This window comes from Mytilus galloprovincialis, chromosome 11, assembly GCF_965363235.1.
Source record: "Mytilus galloprovincialis chromosome 11, xbMytGall1.hap1.1, whole genome shotgun sequence".
NCBI classification, from domain to species: Eukaryota; Metazoa; Mollusca; class Bivalvia; order Mytilida; family Mytilidae; genus Mytilus; species Mytilus galloprovincialis.
Window position 1 is genome coordinate 60349516 of NC_134848.1, and position 17603 is coordinate 60367118.

At 33.9% G+C, this 17603-nt stretch overlaps 1 protein-coding gene across 1 annotated transcript; it reads left to right on the top strand.

The window, feature by feature from the left end:
* Window positions 1–358: 358 nt before the first annotated feature.
* LOC143052516 (uncharacterized) lies at window positions 359–6245 on the top strand. Its single transcript, XM_076225565.1, has 2 exons — window positions 359–457; window positions 4330–6245. The coding sequence occupies exon 2, from the start codon at window positions 4376–4378 to the stop codon at window positions 5276–5278; it is 903 nt and encodes a 300-aa protein (XP_076081680.1). The 5' UTR covers window positions 359–457; window positions 4330–4375; the 3' UTR covers window positions 5279–6245.
* The last annotated feature ends 11358 nt before the right edge of the window (window positions 6246–17603 follow it).

Consider the following 17603-nt stretch of genomic DNA (forward strand, 5'->3'; position numbering starts at 1 on the left):
CTGAACATAAATGTTATATTTGCCACTGTACATGAAACAAAAATATAATATTGCAAGTACCTTATGAATATGATATCAGAAATAGAAACCGTGAAGTATAACAATAAAGCTGGGGTGTTATTATTTTGATCACTCTCAGGAGGTTTAAGTTTTAACTGATGGGATTATTCTCTTGAAAAAGAGATTATTTATTGAAAATATTGTTCAATTGTTTCGTGTCAGACTACTAGGGTGTCGGACCAATGGGGTGTCGGACTAATTGGGCGTCGGACTATATTCATTTAAAAAGGTGGCGAGTTCATGAAAAGTGGGGCGATTTGGTGTGGGGCGACTTGGCTTACTTCCGGAAACTGGAACATCCTAGATATTGACATCACTGACGGAAAACGGTGATTTTGTGAATGAAGATTATATTACTTGATACAGTGATTATAATGTATTGAAGCTAATTTATAGGGTGAGAATATACTCATTTGTAATGGATTGAGGTGTTGTCATGATAATCACTGATATTGTATTGGTTCAAAAATAAGAGATATTACTCTTACAACGTAAAGTCTTCGGTTCAACAGTGTCAGTTTTAAATCGTATAAACTGTTCAATATCATATACCAAATATCTAAGCAACATCTTGTGAAACAATAATACTGAGAAAGAACAAAATAAGGCAGAAGAAAAAAAATAATAATTAAAATAAAATAAAAACCAAATGTCTTTCCACATCAAAGAAATTCTGAAAAGATGCTTATTACTTTATACTGATGAAAATTGAAGTGATTTTGATATACTTTTGAGTGAAATAAGGGAGATAATTTGCTTCTTCTGGTGAATCAGATGTCATTTTCAGTCTCATTTGCTAGTACAGTGTTCTAGCTACAATGTTTGAACAGGGCGCAGCGCCCACTCTTTTTTATTGACGCCAGTACCTTTTTTCTGTCGTTCCTCGGGCGCCCTGCTGTTTTTATCACCGAAAATTGTCATTTTTATGCATTAAAATACTGGTAAAATCGTAAATGTTCCATGAACAGGAAGTTCAGCTACCTGTACAAGCTGTCAAATTTAGTGACCCATTAAGTGTATGGCTTTACCTGACCATGCTGACGGCTTTGGTGTCAAAAACATTGTTTATTAACACCAATTACCTTAGGTTCAGGTCATAAATAATTTGTGAATTCCCAAAAAGTTTTGCATCTGTACTTCCATTAATTGATCTATCAAAAGCAATGATGAATTCCTAAAATTATAACCTGTTGAGAGTCAGCCTGGTTACCTGGTATGATGACAGCATAGATATAAAACCCATGCACATGGCTATAATATACATGGTGACAGCAACTACAAGACAGCTTAATGATCATGTATAATATTAGACAAATGCTTCCCAAAGAGGGTATCAGCATCATGACCATAGATTTTATAAAGTCAACTATAAAAAAAAAAAATAGTGCCAAAAGACATAAATTACATAACTCCATTTTAACTGAAACTTGATGTTTCAATAATACAAGCTTAAAATTATGTGCTAATTAATTATAAGACTAAAATAAATTTACACATTAAAATTGCCCTTTTTCTGACTCGCACCCTCCTCTTTTCAAATCCTGGCTAGACATGCTAGAACACTGTAGCATCTTTCACACTGATTCCAAAAATATATAGTTTTTCATATACTAAGCCTTTAAACCAGATAATTGGCCACTTCTGGTTGATCAAAAGTCATTTCTTGTCCTGAGTGATAGGTTAATGTATTTCGATTACAAAATATGTGAATTCCAAGTACTTTTTCATGAAAAAAGTGCAAAAATGGCTACTAGCTCTCAAGGTCACTTCTGGTTGACATTTTTCAAGGTCATATGTCACCCAATATTATGTTAAAGGTCATATGGCTTTTAGTTTATAATGAACCAAGTTGAAGTAATAATCAATTAACCTTATAATTAATCATTTCAGGGACAGTAACTCCTATAAGATGCAATTGGATTGTTTCATACCAAATTTAACATTTCTTCATACAATAAAACAAACATTTTGCACTTGTTCTTTAATATATATATATCTCTAAAAGTGTTTGGGAAAATGCAAAAATAAGCAAAAGTCAAAATTTAGAACTTGACCTTGAACTTTGACCTTGACCCTCATTTTCTCAGTTAGAACCTAAGGACTTCAATTAAATGGTGCCAGAGTTCTACTGATAAAGGTTTATGAGTTAAAGCATACCGACAAATTTATTTTGTAAAGGTAGATAACTCCCATAAAATTTCATGGAATCGCTTCGATCCAAATTAGGTGAAAATTCCTGAGGAAGTAACGACCAATTAGTAATAGAAATTTTGTCGATATCTTTTTTTGTTACAAAGGAGATGCACACATATGATGGACAGTGAATTGGGAGATAACTCCTACAAAGAAAATGGTTCGGCTTAGCAGGGTGAAATTTAAAAGCGCCATACGATACAATATGAGAAATATCTTAACAACATATTGCGAAACAAACATTTATGGCATGAACAAAATTTGAGGGAAGAAAAAAAATATAATAATTAAAAACCAATTGTTCAGAGAACAATTGAAGGTCTTTCCACCAAAAATAATGTATTCTAATATGAAAGTAGTAAAATTAAGTTTAAAAGGTCATTTCAATCATCAAATGATAGCGTATTGTACGCTTATTAAAAAAATAGATGGTTTCTATACAATATTTTTTAAGAAAGATAATTTAATACTTACAGTTTGAAAAATGTTACCTATAATAATAATATTTGAATATTTACTTGACACTGATTCCAAAAATATCTTGTTCTATATACTTTTATATTGATAAAGTATAAATAAAGCTACTTCCGGTTTACACAAGGTCACTTCCCGTTGTTTTTTCAAGGTTCAATGGTTTGATACCTATTGCCAAAAGTTTCATGGCTTTATCATGTATACATATGAGGTAAAAGCAAAGGTCAAAATATTAATTCTATTTGGTTAATGATTGATATCACCATGTGCATATTTTTAAATACTAGAGGGGAGAAAGCTCCCTTTTACATTCAATGTACCCTTGCAATCAAAATTTACGTGTTGCAACTAACAATTTAGTAAAAATAATTTGTTGATATCTTATATGGTTTTTGGGAATGAGTGAAAATAAACCAAATTCAAAAAGTAGAATATGACCTTGACCTTTGACTTTGACCTTATTTTCATTTTTTTGGACCAAGGACCTCAAATCAAAAGATCCTAGGTCTCTATCACTTATGGTTTACATGATAGAAATGCATATCACTTATATCAAATGCATAAGGGGAAATAACTGTCATATGGAGCGTTCATATTGCTTCCGTCAAAATAGGACAAATCATGCGAAGGATATAACGATCAATTTTATAAAATAAATTTGTTGTAATCTTTTACGGTTGCGAAGGAGTAGTGGACACAAGGAAAACAGTGTTTGGGGAGATAACTCCTACAAAGAAAAGTATTCAGTCACGCAGGGTAAATTTCAAAGGCGCATTAACTGTTCGATATCATATACCAAATATCTAAGCGACATATTGCGAAACAAATATTTATCGCAAGAACAAAATTTGGCGGAAGAAAAAAAAAAATAATCAGAAGAAAAACAATAGGTCTTTCCACAGAAAAGTGGAAAGACCTAATAATCAGAACAAATACAATAGGTCTTTCCACAGAAAAGTGGAAAGACCTAGTCAGAACAAAAACAAGAAGGTCTTTCCACAGAAAGGTTAAAAGACCTATAAATACATGTTATTTTTCATTTCAATTTGTTCTATTCATATATATCTTTTTGTTTTGCTGTATTTCGTTTTATTTTGCGCTGTTTCATTTCATTTAGATATATATTTTGTTCCATTCTGTTTCCATTTCATTTCCAATTTTCAGGTACTCCAATATTTCACCTATTTCTATACTTTAAAATTGAAGTTTAAAAAAAAAAACAACCCTGTGCATGATTTACTGAGTGGACAAAAGCTATAAAGGAGCTACCATTTGATTTTTATGGGGGGCTAGGATGAAATTTGAAAAAAATAGGCAGGACAGGAGTTTTGAGTAAAAAAAAAAGGCAGGATGAGCAACTTGGTAAAAAAAAAAGGCAGGATGACAATTTGTGTAAAAAAAGTCAGGATAACTAGTAAAAAAAAAGGCAGGACCGAATAGAGTAAAAAATAAAAAGGCAGGACAGAGATTACAACTAAAAAAAAAGCAGGACAAAATTTTTCATCCTAGCCCCCCCATAAAAATCAAATGGTAGCTCCCTAAAGATTGCAAATATGCTTGTGTCCGCTTCTCACAATTTTATGATTATCTTTTCTTATTCAGACTGCAGGCCATTTGATAAAACAAAGGACATCAATTCACAAAGAAAATGGAAAACAAAATGTCTGACACATTAAATGAAAAACCTTATGAGTGTACAGTATGTGGTAAAGGATTTGGTACGAAACGGCTATTAAAAAGACATGGGAAAATACATTCTGGTGAAAAACCCCGTGAATGTACAGTATGCGGTAAAGGATTTGGTACGAAACCGCTATTAAAAAGGCATGGGAAAATACATTCTGGTGAAAAACCCTATGAATGTACAGTATGCGCTAAAGGATTTGGTACGAAACGGCTATTAAAAAGACATGGGAAAATACATTCTGGTGAAAAACCCCATGAGTGTGCAGTATGTGGTAAAGGGTTTAGTTTAAGTTATTACTTGAAGGATCATATGAGAACACATTCTGATGAAAAACCCCATGAATGTACAGAATGCGGTAAAGGATTTAGTTTGAGTAATTACTTACGTAGGCACATGAAAATGCATACAGGTGAAAAACCCCATGACTGTATAGTCTGTGGTAAAGGGTTTAGTAGGAGGGATTTTTTGAGGAAGCACATGAGAGTACATACTGGTGAAAAACCCTATGAATGTACGGTATGCAGTAAAGGATTTAGTATAGGAACTCAATTGAAGGAGCACATGAGAGTACATACTGGTGAAAAACACTATGAATGTACGGTATGCAGTAAAGGATTCAGTACTAGTTACAAATTCAAGAAGCACATGAACATACATACTGGTGATCTTGGAGACAAATCCCATAAGTGTACAATATGCGGTAAAGTGTTCAGTACGATTCCAAACTTACGTAGACATGGTAGACATGAGTATATACACACTGAATATAAACCTTATAAATGTGGAGAATGTGGTAAAGAGTTTAGTCAGGAACAGTGCTTGATACAACACTTTTATGTGCATATTGAAAAAAAACCTTTGTAATGTATGTTAAAGAGGGTTTGCTGGTTGTTGGAACTTACAGAGTCATATGAGAACACACACTAGTGATAAACATAATAAAATGTGACAAAAGTGATACACAATTAATTCATAGTTTAATGACTTACAGAGACACATGAGAACACACACTGAACTTACTGAAGATAAAACTTATCAATGTCATGAATGTGATGTGTTTGGAAAAGGATTTAGTGAGAGTCATAGCAGAGATACACATGTTAGAAAACACTCTGGGGATTAACCTAAACCTTGTGCATGTTATGCATACATGTATTATGTATACATGCACAACGTGACATTTTGTGTACACTATGTTCCCAATTTGTAATATTTTTAATCGGAGACAGATTTATATAAGTTCTTCTTGTAAATACACCATGTGCCTTGAAAGTACTTAATTTTAACCTTAATTTTGTAGTTGTTTTAAACGTAAATACAACACATAACATTTTTATAAGGAATGTGTATAATCACTCAATAAAACAAGGAAGCACTCGAAAAATCCCGGACTGTTCTCGAAAAAACCCGGACATGAAGAAATAAATTTAGTCTCAAAATGTGGTTTTCAATGCATTTTAACAATAATTTTTGTAGAGTGTATATATCTAAGGATGTATGGAACTATGTATGCATTTCCGTCGACATTTACATTGATATGTGTTTGAAAATAGCAAAATTCTGTATTTTGGAATAAAAGCATTGTAAGGCTTAATTTAACTTTTTTAAGAAAAACAATGTCAAAATGATAATATCTTAAGTTTTTAACTCAAATACTAATAATTAACATACCTTGTATTAACTTGTATATTAAACTGAAGCTTCTATATCACGTTTTGTCAGAAAGGAAGTCTGTTCGTTTACATTTTTGATCATATTCACTCGAAAAAAAAGTGGCCACACTCGAAAAAGCCCAATCAAATCACTCAAAAAACCACGATCCTAGCCGGACACTATATCTACCGTGAATATATCATTTATACTTTAGAAATATATAAACATTGTATTCATAAGGATATGTAGCTAATTAGATAAATATACCAGATATTAAAAGTGGAAGATTTCAGCCAGTATTGGTAACAGTGCATCTAGATCTGTAAATAAAGGCAACAGTAGTATACCGCTGTTCGAAAATCATAAATCGATAGAGAAAAAAAAATCCGGGTAACAAACAAAAACTGATGGAAACACATCAAATATAAGAGAACTAAGACACAACAGACACACAACAATAAAAAGTAACACACAGAGAAACGAACTATAATATAACAATGGCCATTTTCCTGACTTGGTACAGAACATTTTATGAAAAAAATTATGGGTTGAATCTGGTTTGATGGCAGCTAAAATTCCCGCTTTTATTGCAATGTTGAATATAACATTGAAATGACAAAATTACATGCCAGGACTACAATACAAATAAATAGGAGAACATATAAGACAACGCACGAATAATAGCTATCAAAGGATACCAGGTTTATAATTTAATACGCCAGACGCGCTTTTTTTTTTACACAAGACTAACCAGTGACGCTCAGATAAAAAAGTTCGAAAGCCAAAACAAGTACAAAGTTGAAGACCAAAAGTTCAAAAAAAGTTGTCTAATACGGCTTATTTCTATGCCTAGGATAAGAACATCCTTTTTATTGTCGAGCCTGCAACTTTTGTTGCAGAAAGTTCGACATAGGGATGACAGGGATAGTGATCCGGCGGCTACGGTGTTAGCTAACTACTTAAAAGCTTTATATTTTAAAAGGTGGAAGACCTGGATGCTTCATACTTTGTATATGATAGATGCCTCATGTTACGAACTTTCCGTCAGTCACATGTCCAATGTCCTTGACCTCATTTTCATGGTTCAGTGACTACTTGAAAAAAAAGTTAAGATTTTTTGTAATATTAAATTCTCTCTTATTATAAGTTATAGGATAACTATATTTGGTATGTGCGTACCTTGCAAGGTTCTCATGCCAGTCAGACAGTTTTCACTTGACGACCTCATTTCATAGATCAGTGAACAAGTTTTAAGTTTTGGTGGTCAAGTCCATATCTCAGATACTATAAGCAATAGGTCTAGTATATTCAGTGTATGGAAGGACTGTAAGGTGTACATGTCCAACTGGCAGGTGTCATCTGACCTTGACCTCATTTTCATGGTTCAGTGGTTATAGTTAAGTTTTTGTGTTTTGGTCTGTTTTTCTTATACTATATGCAATAAGTCTACTATATTTGGTGTATGGAATGATTGTAAGGTGTACATGTCTAGCTGACAGGTGTCGACTGACCTTGACCTAATTTTCATGGTTCAGTGGTCAAAGTTAAGTTTTTGAGTTTTGGTCTATTTTTCTAGTACTATATGCTATAGGTCAACTATATTTGGTGTATGGAAATATTTTATGATCTGTCAGTCATGCAGGTTTTATTTGACCGTGACCTCATTTTCACAGTTCTTTGCTCAGTGTTAAGTTTTTGTGTTTTGATCTGGTTTTTTTAAACTATAAGGTCAACTATACTGTTGTATGGAAGAATTGTTAGCTGTACATGCCTGCCCGGCATGGTTCCTCTGACCTTGACCTCTTTTTCATGGTTCATTGGTCAATGTTTAGTTTTCTTGGTTAATGTTAAGTTTATGTGACAGTTGTAATAAAGCTTTATACTTAGGACTATCAACATAAAATCAATGATTAGTAAAGAAGGCGAGACATTTCAGCGTGTGCACTCTTGTTTAGAATAGTTCATACTTTTACAAACAGTAAATTTATAAAATGACTATATAATAGATATAAATGATAACACCGAAATGGTGATCAACTACAGAATAAAATCGAATGCATAATACAACCTAAACCAGCATATAAAAAGTCACAGCTGAGTTAGCCAAAGAGATCAACGTACAAAGTGACGTCACATTGGAATTTCTAAAAAAAATCTCCAACATAGGATAGAATTCAAGATTAGGTTTGTAATACTGATATAACATTTATGAATAACAATGAAAATTACAATACTATTTAATCATGTTAATGTAAAATTGTGGTAGTAATTAGATCATTAATTGTATTATCTAGCTATGTCGGTGTTTCTTCTAAATCAAACTGTAAACCAAATATGTCGTATACAATCTAATAAATGAATCTGGGTGCTTAATTATCTTAACCATAACACACGAATACAACAGGAAAAAATAACATTTACAACTACAAACGATATTTGACAAAATCCGATGAGAATAACAAATATAGTATCAAAACTAAATGCACGAATTTTGGATAGAAAAGTACCGTGACACGTCTTATAGCCATGCGAATTCACACTAAGTAAAACAGTCACAATCGGGAATAATTCACGTTCGGTAATTAGTTAAAAGATCAGACGACGTAATGACAAACCACAATCTAACACGTGGTAAAATGTCCTTAGTTAGTTTGAACAAAGACACATTGTATGGATCAACCAATTCGTGATGGTGTCCGTAAAATTTACGGAGTGTCTTTTTAATCTGTCCTCCTCATCACTTTGTACGAGCAGTTTTTGCGTTAGGAGCACACTCCTGTATATGAAGTCCGTATAGTGTGAACATGCACGAGCATAACGTACCAACTGAGATATGTAAACACCATACGTCTTATTGTCTTAAGGATGTTCGCTTGTCATGTTTTGGGATTTTTGTCATATTTTTTTAACCCTCTGTCCCCCCCTATTTTTCTTTTTATAAATCTGTTACATGTGTGACACCTTGAAATTGGTCGGGACATCGAAGGTTTTAGGTGTTGGAGAAGAGAGAAGGTGTTTCCGGTAGTGTGAGTCGTACAGTTGGATATTACGTAGTGATTAAGGATATTTACAATTGTGAAGTGTATAGATGAATAACTCTATGTTGTATTTGTATAAAGTTATCCTATTAAAACATTTCTGAACCAGTGTTACACATGTATAGTTATAAGCCATCTGTATAAGTCTTATAAAATCTTTGTTATTTTTTAATACTTTTTGAGGACTTTCAATGATAAAGCTATGAAAAATCAAGAGAGAACATTTTCCCGCCAAACTTTCAATGGCTAATATCTCGAAAACAAGCACATTGACCTATATTTTTTTACTCTTTTGGTCCCTTTATTAATCCCCTATCAATATATACTAGTGTTATGAAAAGCTTGTTATTTTGAAACTGAGTAGCGAACCTCCATAAGACCTACCCATTGGATGTAGGATGTCTACTGATTGATATTTTTGAACATGATTTTTTTACAAGTTGTTATTGCCTTTGATCAAGCTGTCAGTAACCAAGGTTACTGCGATTATTCTCAGATCTCATTCTGTCTTTTCTTTTTTTTAAGAATTAGAATTTAAAGGACATACGATCTACAATCATAGATATAAATGTCTACTTCATATTACAATTTCCTGGCTAATCGTAGATAGGTGTCTACTTTATGTTTCAATATCTCATCCAATCATAGGTAGGCGTCTACTTTATGTATCAATGTCCCCTCCAATCATAGGTAGGCGTCTACTTTATGTATCAATGTCCCCTCCAATCATAGGTAGGCATCTTCTTTATGTATCAATGTCCCCGCCAATCATAGATTGGGGTCTGCTTTATGTGTCAATAAACTCATCATAGATACCAGGACTAAATTTTATATATACGCCAGACGCGCGTTTCGTCTACCAAAGACTCATCAGTGATGCTCGAATCCAAAAAAGTAAAAAAAAAAAAAAAAAAAAAAGCCAAATATCTCTGCCAAACATGTCCGTATCTGTATTGTTACGTCGAAGGTACTAATTCTTGCTCTAACTCGCATGGAGAGCGTTGAAGATCTGTTTTGAAGCTTTCAACTGACTTCAATTGTCTTCAACCAGTTGGTTCCAATGAATCACAGTCTTTACGATTTGCTCTGTTTTACAGTCCGTTGTTTTCAACTGAGTTGGAAATATATAAGGGCTTTCAAAGTCTACAAAGCATGTAGGCTTGTTGATCCTTTTGGCCTTGCTTTTTACCAAAAACTCGTCAGATTTGACAGCTGGAATCAAACCCACAATCACTTTGTACATATACATACATTCCGCAGTCTTTCGCTTGTTCTTCTGGACTGCATGTTTCCAAGTTCCAGTACCGTAAGCATTTTGGTGACCAATTATAGATAGGGATCTACTTTATTTTCAACTTCCCCGTCAATCATAAATTGGTGTATACTTAATATTACTACATTTTTGTATTTTCCGCCAATCAAATATAGGTATCTACTTTATATTACAACATAGATGTTATTACATCTATGATTACAATTTCCCCGACAATTATAGATCTGTTTCTACTTTATGTTTCAATTGCCCAAAATTTTATACTAGGATGTGATATGCTCACAGTTACTGAATGCAAACTCAAATATGGAACGTATTCATTTGAAATCTTGCAATCCTTTATTCTAAATGTCGTTGACTCAGTAAATCGGAGTATATTTGGTGTATTGCATAGTTATCAACAGACCAGGTTGACACGAGTTGTGCATATATTTACCTTGATACGTCAATAATGCAGAGGGAAAACAATGGTTGATTCTATAACTTTTGTTGCAGAACGCTCGACATAGGGAAAGTGATCCGGCGGCGGTGTTAGCTAACTTCTTAAAAAAAATATATTTAGAAGAGGGTGGCAAACTTGGGTGCATCATAATTTGAATATATAGATGCCTTACGTTACTAAATTTCCGTCTGTCACATGCCCATTGTCCTTGACCCCATTTTCCTAGCTCAGTGACTACTTTATGTTATGCTAATACGTGACAAGGGTAAAATATTTTGTTCTTACTGTGCTATAATCTGGATAATGTACAGCTGAGGTGTGCATTAACGACATCAGATATACTGCACAATTCAAAGGTACATTTACCTTTAGGGGCGGAGCCTCAATTTTGAAAAGAGTGTAATATTAATCAAGAATTGAAAACACATTGCTCGACTATTTTATGATCGAATTTAATGAGACTCATATTAAAGTAAATTCCAGAACAGCGTGGGGGAAGAGAGATAAGCTGCAGATCAATCAGATTTTCTTTGGACGCGCCATGTCTTCAAAGAATGATACAGTAGAAACATAATAGGAGGGGGAGGCGAAGTTAAATATTTTTTTCTGTTTTCGTAATATTTTTAATTTAAAGGTACATCTCCACATGTGGAGGTCGACTATGTATAAAATTATCAAAGGTACAAAGATTATAATTTAATACGCCAGACACTCGTTTCGTTTACATAACATATGGATAGTCGACCTTCCCATATACAAAGACAAGTGACTGCAACCATACGCCAATAACAAACTAAGGACATCAAGAAGGCCACACAAGTATAAAAGGGGGACGAAAGAAACCAGAGGGACAGTCAAACTCACACATTAAAAATAAACTGACATGTCTAATAAATAAAAAGACAAACAGACAAATAATAGTATAGAAGACAAAACATAGAAAACTAAAGACTAAGCAACACGAACCCAACCTAAAACTGGGGGGGGGGATCTCAGGTGCTCTGGAAGGGTAAGCAAATCCTGCTCCATATGTGGCACCCGTCTTGTTGCTTATGTTATTACGAATCCGGTAAATAGTCTTATTCGGTATAAGTTTCAACAATAGATAGGTGTCTACACAATATGCCAATATCTAATTCGTCATTAATGTATATGAAAATTGTGAATAATAGTTATCTGGTACCACGATTATAATTTAGTATGCCAGACGCGCGTTTCGTTTACATAAGACTCATCAGTGATGCTCATATAAAACTAGAGGCTCTAAAGAGCCTGTGTCGCTCACCTTGGTCTACGTAAATATTAAACAATGGACACAGATGGATTCATGACAAAATTGTGTTTTGGTGATGGTGATGTGTTTGTAGATCTTTATTGCTGTTTACAGTTTATCTCTATCTATAATAATATTCGTTTTTGATGAGTTTTGTTATTTGATTTTGCCATGTGATTATGGACTTTCCCAATTTATCTTCCTCTAAGTTCAGTATTTTTGTGATTTTACTTTTTATTCAAGATAATAACCCAAAACAGCAAAATTTCCTTAAAATTACCATTTCAGGGGCAGCAACCCAACAACAGAATGTCCGATTCATCTGAAAATTTCAGGGCAGATAGATCTTGACCTGATAAACAATTTTACTCCTGTCAGATTTGCTCTAAATAAAGGGGTACACTGTGCGACAATGTCTCGATCGTGATAATATTTCGTTTGATGAAGTTCTGCTTATTTAATCGGCTATACAAACGTTTCAAATGAATGATGGAAGTAAAACAAAACTCTCAAGTCACAATTCAAACAATGCAAGAATGAAACGTTGCAAATGTAAATGAAAACAATGCCAATGACCACAATTGAATGTGAAACTGACAAGTTGGAGACTGATGCTACTGAGGTCTATTTGACATACAAGGATATGTAAAAAAACGGTTAAAAATTCAGGGAACAACAAGTTTCTTAAATTTCTATAGACAATGAATTAAGAAGATTCAAAACAACGATTTTTTAAAGTTATTACTTTTTCACGTTTTTTATTTACATTTTTTCAATTTACAATCAGAAAGTACTTTTACATGCAATACATCGGCCATCATAAATTGATTAACCAACTTCTGGACAAAAAGGAAACGTGAATACACCGGCCCACTGTCCAAACTGGCCCTTTTCCATAGTCCCGTAGCCAGTCGGTTTATACAGGTTTTACTGCAATAGGTTTCTGACAGAATAACTGTAGTCAAAGAACTTAGAATTGGTGATATGATTTGAAATTATATTTAATTTTTGGCTTTTGGAGTTTGCAACCATAATTACTCATATAAATACATTGTTCTTTAAATGTGATTGAATTACCTCCCTTACACTGCTTTCAAATTGTCTTAATTGTCCAGTAACCAGTAAAAGCCTTGTTTTTCCCCCAATTCCTAAATGTTTTAGCAATAACCCCCAAAAATCAATCCTAACCATCCCTTTGTAGTATGGAAACTTGTGTTATAATTTCAGAGAGATTCATACACTAAAACACAAGTTATTGTCTGGAACTTACAAAAAAGCTTATTTGGTCTAACTGAACCTACTCCTTTGGTTAAATTCTGAATGTTCTCTTTTTTCACCCTATATAGGTTGCATTTCTGTAAATATTGACAATGCAATTTCCCATAGGAACTCCTTTTACGGCTAAAACTGTACCACTTTTACTATGAAGTTTTGAAAAAAATCTTATCCTAGAATTGAAAGTTCATATCGCTTCAATTTTTTTCAAAGGTCAAAATATAGGGCTGTGCGGCATATTTTCTTAACTACCCCTACCTCGAATGAAGGTTTCCACAGATTTCAATGTAAACAATATGCATGTGTATATTTACTGGTAACATTCCCAAGTTATGTCTCTATGAGATGGAACACAAAGAGCATAACTGGGAACCAGTATGTAAACAAAATTAATTTTCTATGAATATTTTAAATCTCCCCAAAAGAGGTGTGGTTTGAGAAACAGCTGTATTCACAAAGTGCAACCTAAATCAAACCATTATCACTTGTCAATTATCCAACAACTTGGTCAAATATCAACTTGTTCTCGCATACCGGAAGCTTTCGATACACTCTGGAATTTTGGATAGAAAAGTACCGTGACACGTCTTATAGCCATGCGAATTCACACTAAGTAAAACAGTCACAATCGGGAATAATTCACGTTCGGTAATTAGTTAAAAGATCAGACGACGTAATGACAAACCACAATCTAACACGTGGTAAAATGTCCTTAGTTAGTTTGAACAAAGACACATTGTATGGATCAACCAATTCGTGATGGTGTCCGTAAAATTTACGGAGTGTCTTTTTAATCTGTCCTCCTCATCACTTTGTACGAGCAGTTTTTGCGTTAGGAGCACACTCCTGTATATGAAGTCCGTATAGTGTGAACATGCACGAGCATAACGTACCAACTGAGATATGTAAACACCATACGTCTTATTGTCTTAAGGATGTTCGCTTGTCATGTTTTGGGATTTTTGTCATATTTTTTTAACCCTCTGTCCCCCCCTATTTTTCTTTTTATAAATCTGTTACATGTGTGACACCTTGAAATTGGTCGGGACATCGAAGGTTTTAGGTGTTGGAGAAGAGAGAAGGTGTTTCCGGTAGTGTGAGTCGTACAGTTGGATATTACGTAGTGATTGAGGATATTTACAATTGTGAAGTGTATAGATGAATAACTCTATGTTGTATTTGTATAAAGTTATCCTATTAAAACATTTCTGAACCAGTGTTACACATGTATAGTTATAAGCCATCTGTATAAGTCTTATAAAATCTTTGTTATTTTTTAATACTTTTTGAGGACTTTCAATGATAAAGCTATGAAAAATCAAGAGAGAACATTTTCCCGCCAAACTTTCAATGGCTAATATCTCGAAAACAAGCACATTGACCTATATTTTTTTACTCTTTTGGTCCCTTTATTAATCCCCTATCAATATATACTAGTGTTATGAAAAGCTTGTTATTTTGAAACTGAGTAGCGAACCTCCATAAGACCTACCCATTGGATGTAGGATGTCTACTGATTGATATTTTTGAACATGATTTTTTTACAAGTTGTTATTGCCTTTGATCAAGCTGTCAGTAACCAAGGTTACTGCGATTATTCTCAGATCTCATTCTGTCTTTTCTTTTTTTTAAGAATTAGAATTTAAAGGACATACGATCTACAATCATAGATATAAATGTCTACTTCATATTACAATTTCCTGGCTAATCGTAGATAGGTGTCTACTTTATGTTTCAATATCTCATCCAATCATAGGTAGGCGTCTACTTTATGTATCAATGTCCCCTCCAATCATAGGTAGGCGTCTACTTTATGTATCAATGTCCCCTCCAATCATAGGTAGGCATCTTCTTTATGTATCAATGTCCCCGCCAATCATAGATTGGGGTCTGCTTTATGTGTCAATAAACTCATCATAGATACCAGGACTAAATTTTATATATACGCCAGACGCGCGTTTCGTCTACCAAAGACTCATCAGTGATGCTCGAATCCAAAAAAGTAAAAAAAAAAAAAAAAAAAAGCCAAATATCTCTGCCAATCATGTCCGTATCTGTATTGTTACGTCGAAGGTACTAATTCTTGCTCTAACTCGCATGGAGAGCGTTGAAGATCTGTTTTGAAGCTTTCAACTGACTTCAATTGTCTTCAACCAGTTGGTTCCAATGAATCACAGTCTTTACGATTTGCTCTGTTTTACAGTCCGTTGTTTTCAACTGAGTTGGAAATATATAAGGGCTTTCAAAGTCTACAAAGCATGTAGGCTTGTTGATCCTTTTGGCCTTGCTTTTTACCAAAAACTCGTCAGATTTGACAGCTGGAATCAAACCCACAATCACTTTGTACATATACATACATTCCGCAGTCTTTCGCTTGTTCTTCTGGACTGCATGTTTCCAAGTTCCAGTACCGTAAGCATTTTGGTGACCAATTATAGATAGGGATCTACTTTATTTTCAACTTCCCCGTCAATCATAAATTGGTGTATACTTAATATTACTACATTTTTGTATTTTCCGCCAATCAAATATAGGTATCTACTTTATATTACAACATAGATGTTATTACATCTATGATTACAATTTCCCCGACAATTATAGATCTGTTTCTACTTTATGTTTCAATTGCCCAAAATTTTATACTAGGATGTGATATGCTCACAGTTACTGAATGCAAACTCAAATATGGAACGTATTCATTTGAAATCTTGCAATCCTTTATTCTAAATGTCGTTGACTCAGTAAATCGGAGTATATTTGGTGTATTGCATAGTTATCAACAGACCAGGTTGACACGAGTTGTGCATATATTTACCTTGATACGTCAATAATGCAGAGGGAAAACAATGGTTGATTCTATAACTTTTGTTGCAGAACGCTCGACATAGGGAAAGTGATCCGGCGGCGGTGTTAGCTAACTTCTTAAAAAAAATATATTTAGAAGAGGGTGGCAAACTTGGGTGCATCATAATTTGAATATATAGATGCCTTACGTTACTAAATTTCCGTCTGTCACATGCCCATTGTCCTTGACCCCATTTTCCTAGCTCAGTGACTACTTTATGTTATGCTAATACGTGACAAGGGTAAAATATTTTGTTCTTACTGTGCTATAATCTGGATAATGTACAGCTGAGGTGTGCATTAACGACATCAGATATACTGCACAATTCAAAGGTACATTTACCTTTAGGGGCGGAGCCTCAATTTTGAAAAGAGTGTAATATTAATCAAGAATTGAAAACACATTGCTCGACTATTTTATGATCGAATTTAATGAGACTCATATTAAAGTAAATTCCAGAACAGCGTGGGGGAAGAGAGATAAGCTGCAGATCAATCAGATTTTCTTTGGACGCGCCATGTCTTCAAAGAATGATACAGTAGAAACATAATAGGAGGGGGAGGCGAAGTTAAATATTTTTTTCTGTTTTCGTAATATTTTTAATTTAAAGGTGCATCTCCACATGTGGAGGTCGACTATGTATAAAATTATCAAAGGTACAAAGATTATAATTTAATACGCCAGACGCTCGTTTCGTTTACATAACATATGGATAGTCGACCTTCCCATATACAAAGACAAGTGACTGCAACCATACGACAATAACAAACTAAGGACATCAAGAAGGCCACACAAGTATAAAAGGGGGACGAAAGAAACCAGAGGGACAGTCAAACTCACACATTAAAAATAAACTGACATGTCTAATAAATAAAAAGACAAACAGACAAATAATAGTATAGAAGACAAAACATAGAAAACTAAAGACTAAGCAACACGAACCCAACCTAAAACTGGGGGGGGGGGGGGGATCTCAGGTGCTCTGGAAGGGTAAGCAAATCCTGCTCCATATGTGGCACCCGTCTTGTTGCTTATGTTATTACGAATCCGGTAAATAGTCTTATTCGGTATAAGTTTCAACAATAGATAGGTGTCTACACAATATGCCAATATCTAATTCGTCATTAATGTATATGAAAATTGTGAATAATAGTTATCTGGTACCACGATTATAATTTAGTATGCCAGACGCGCGTTTCGTTTACATAAGACTCATCAGTGATGCTCATATAAAACTAGAGGCTCTAAAGAGCCTGTGTCGCTCACCTTGGTCTACGTAAATATTAAACAATGGACACAGATGGATTCATGACAAAATTGTGTTTTGGTGATGGTGATGTGTTTGTAGATCTTTATTGCTGTTTACAGTTTATCTCTATCTATAATAATA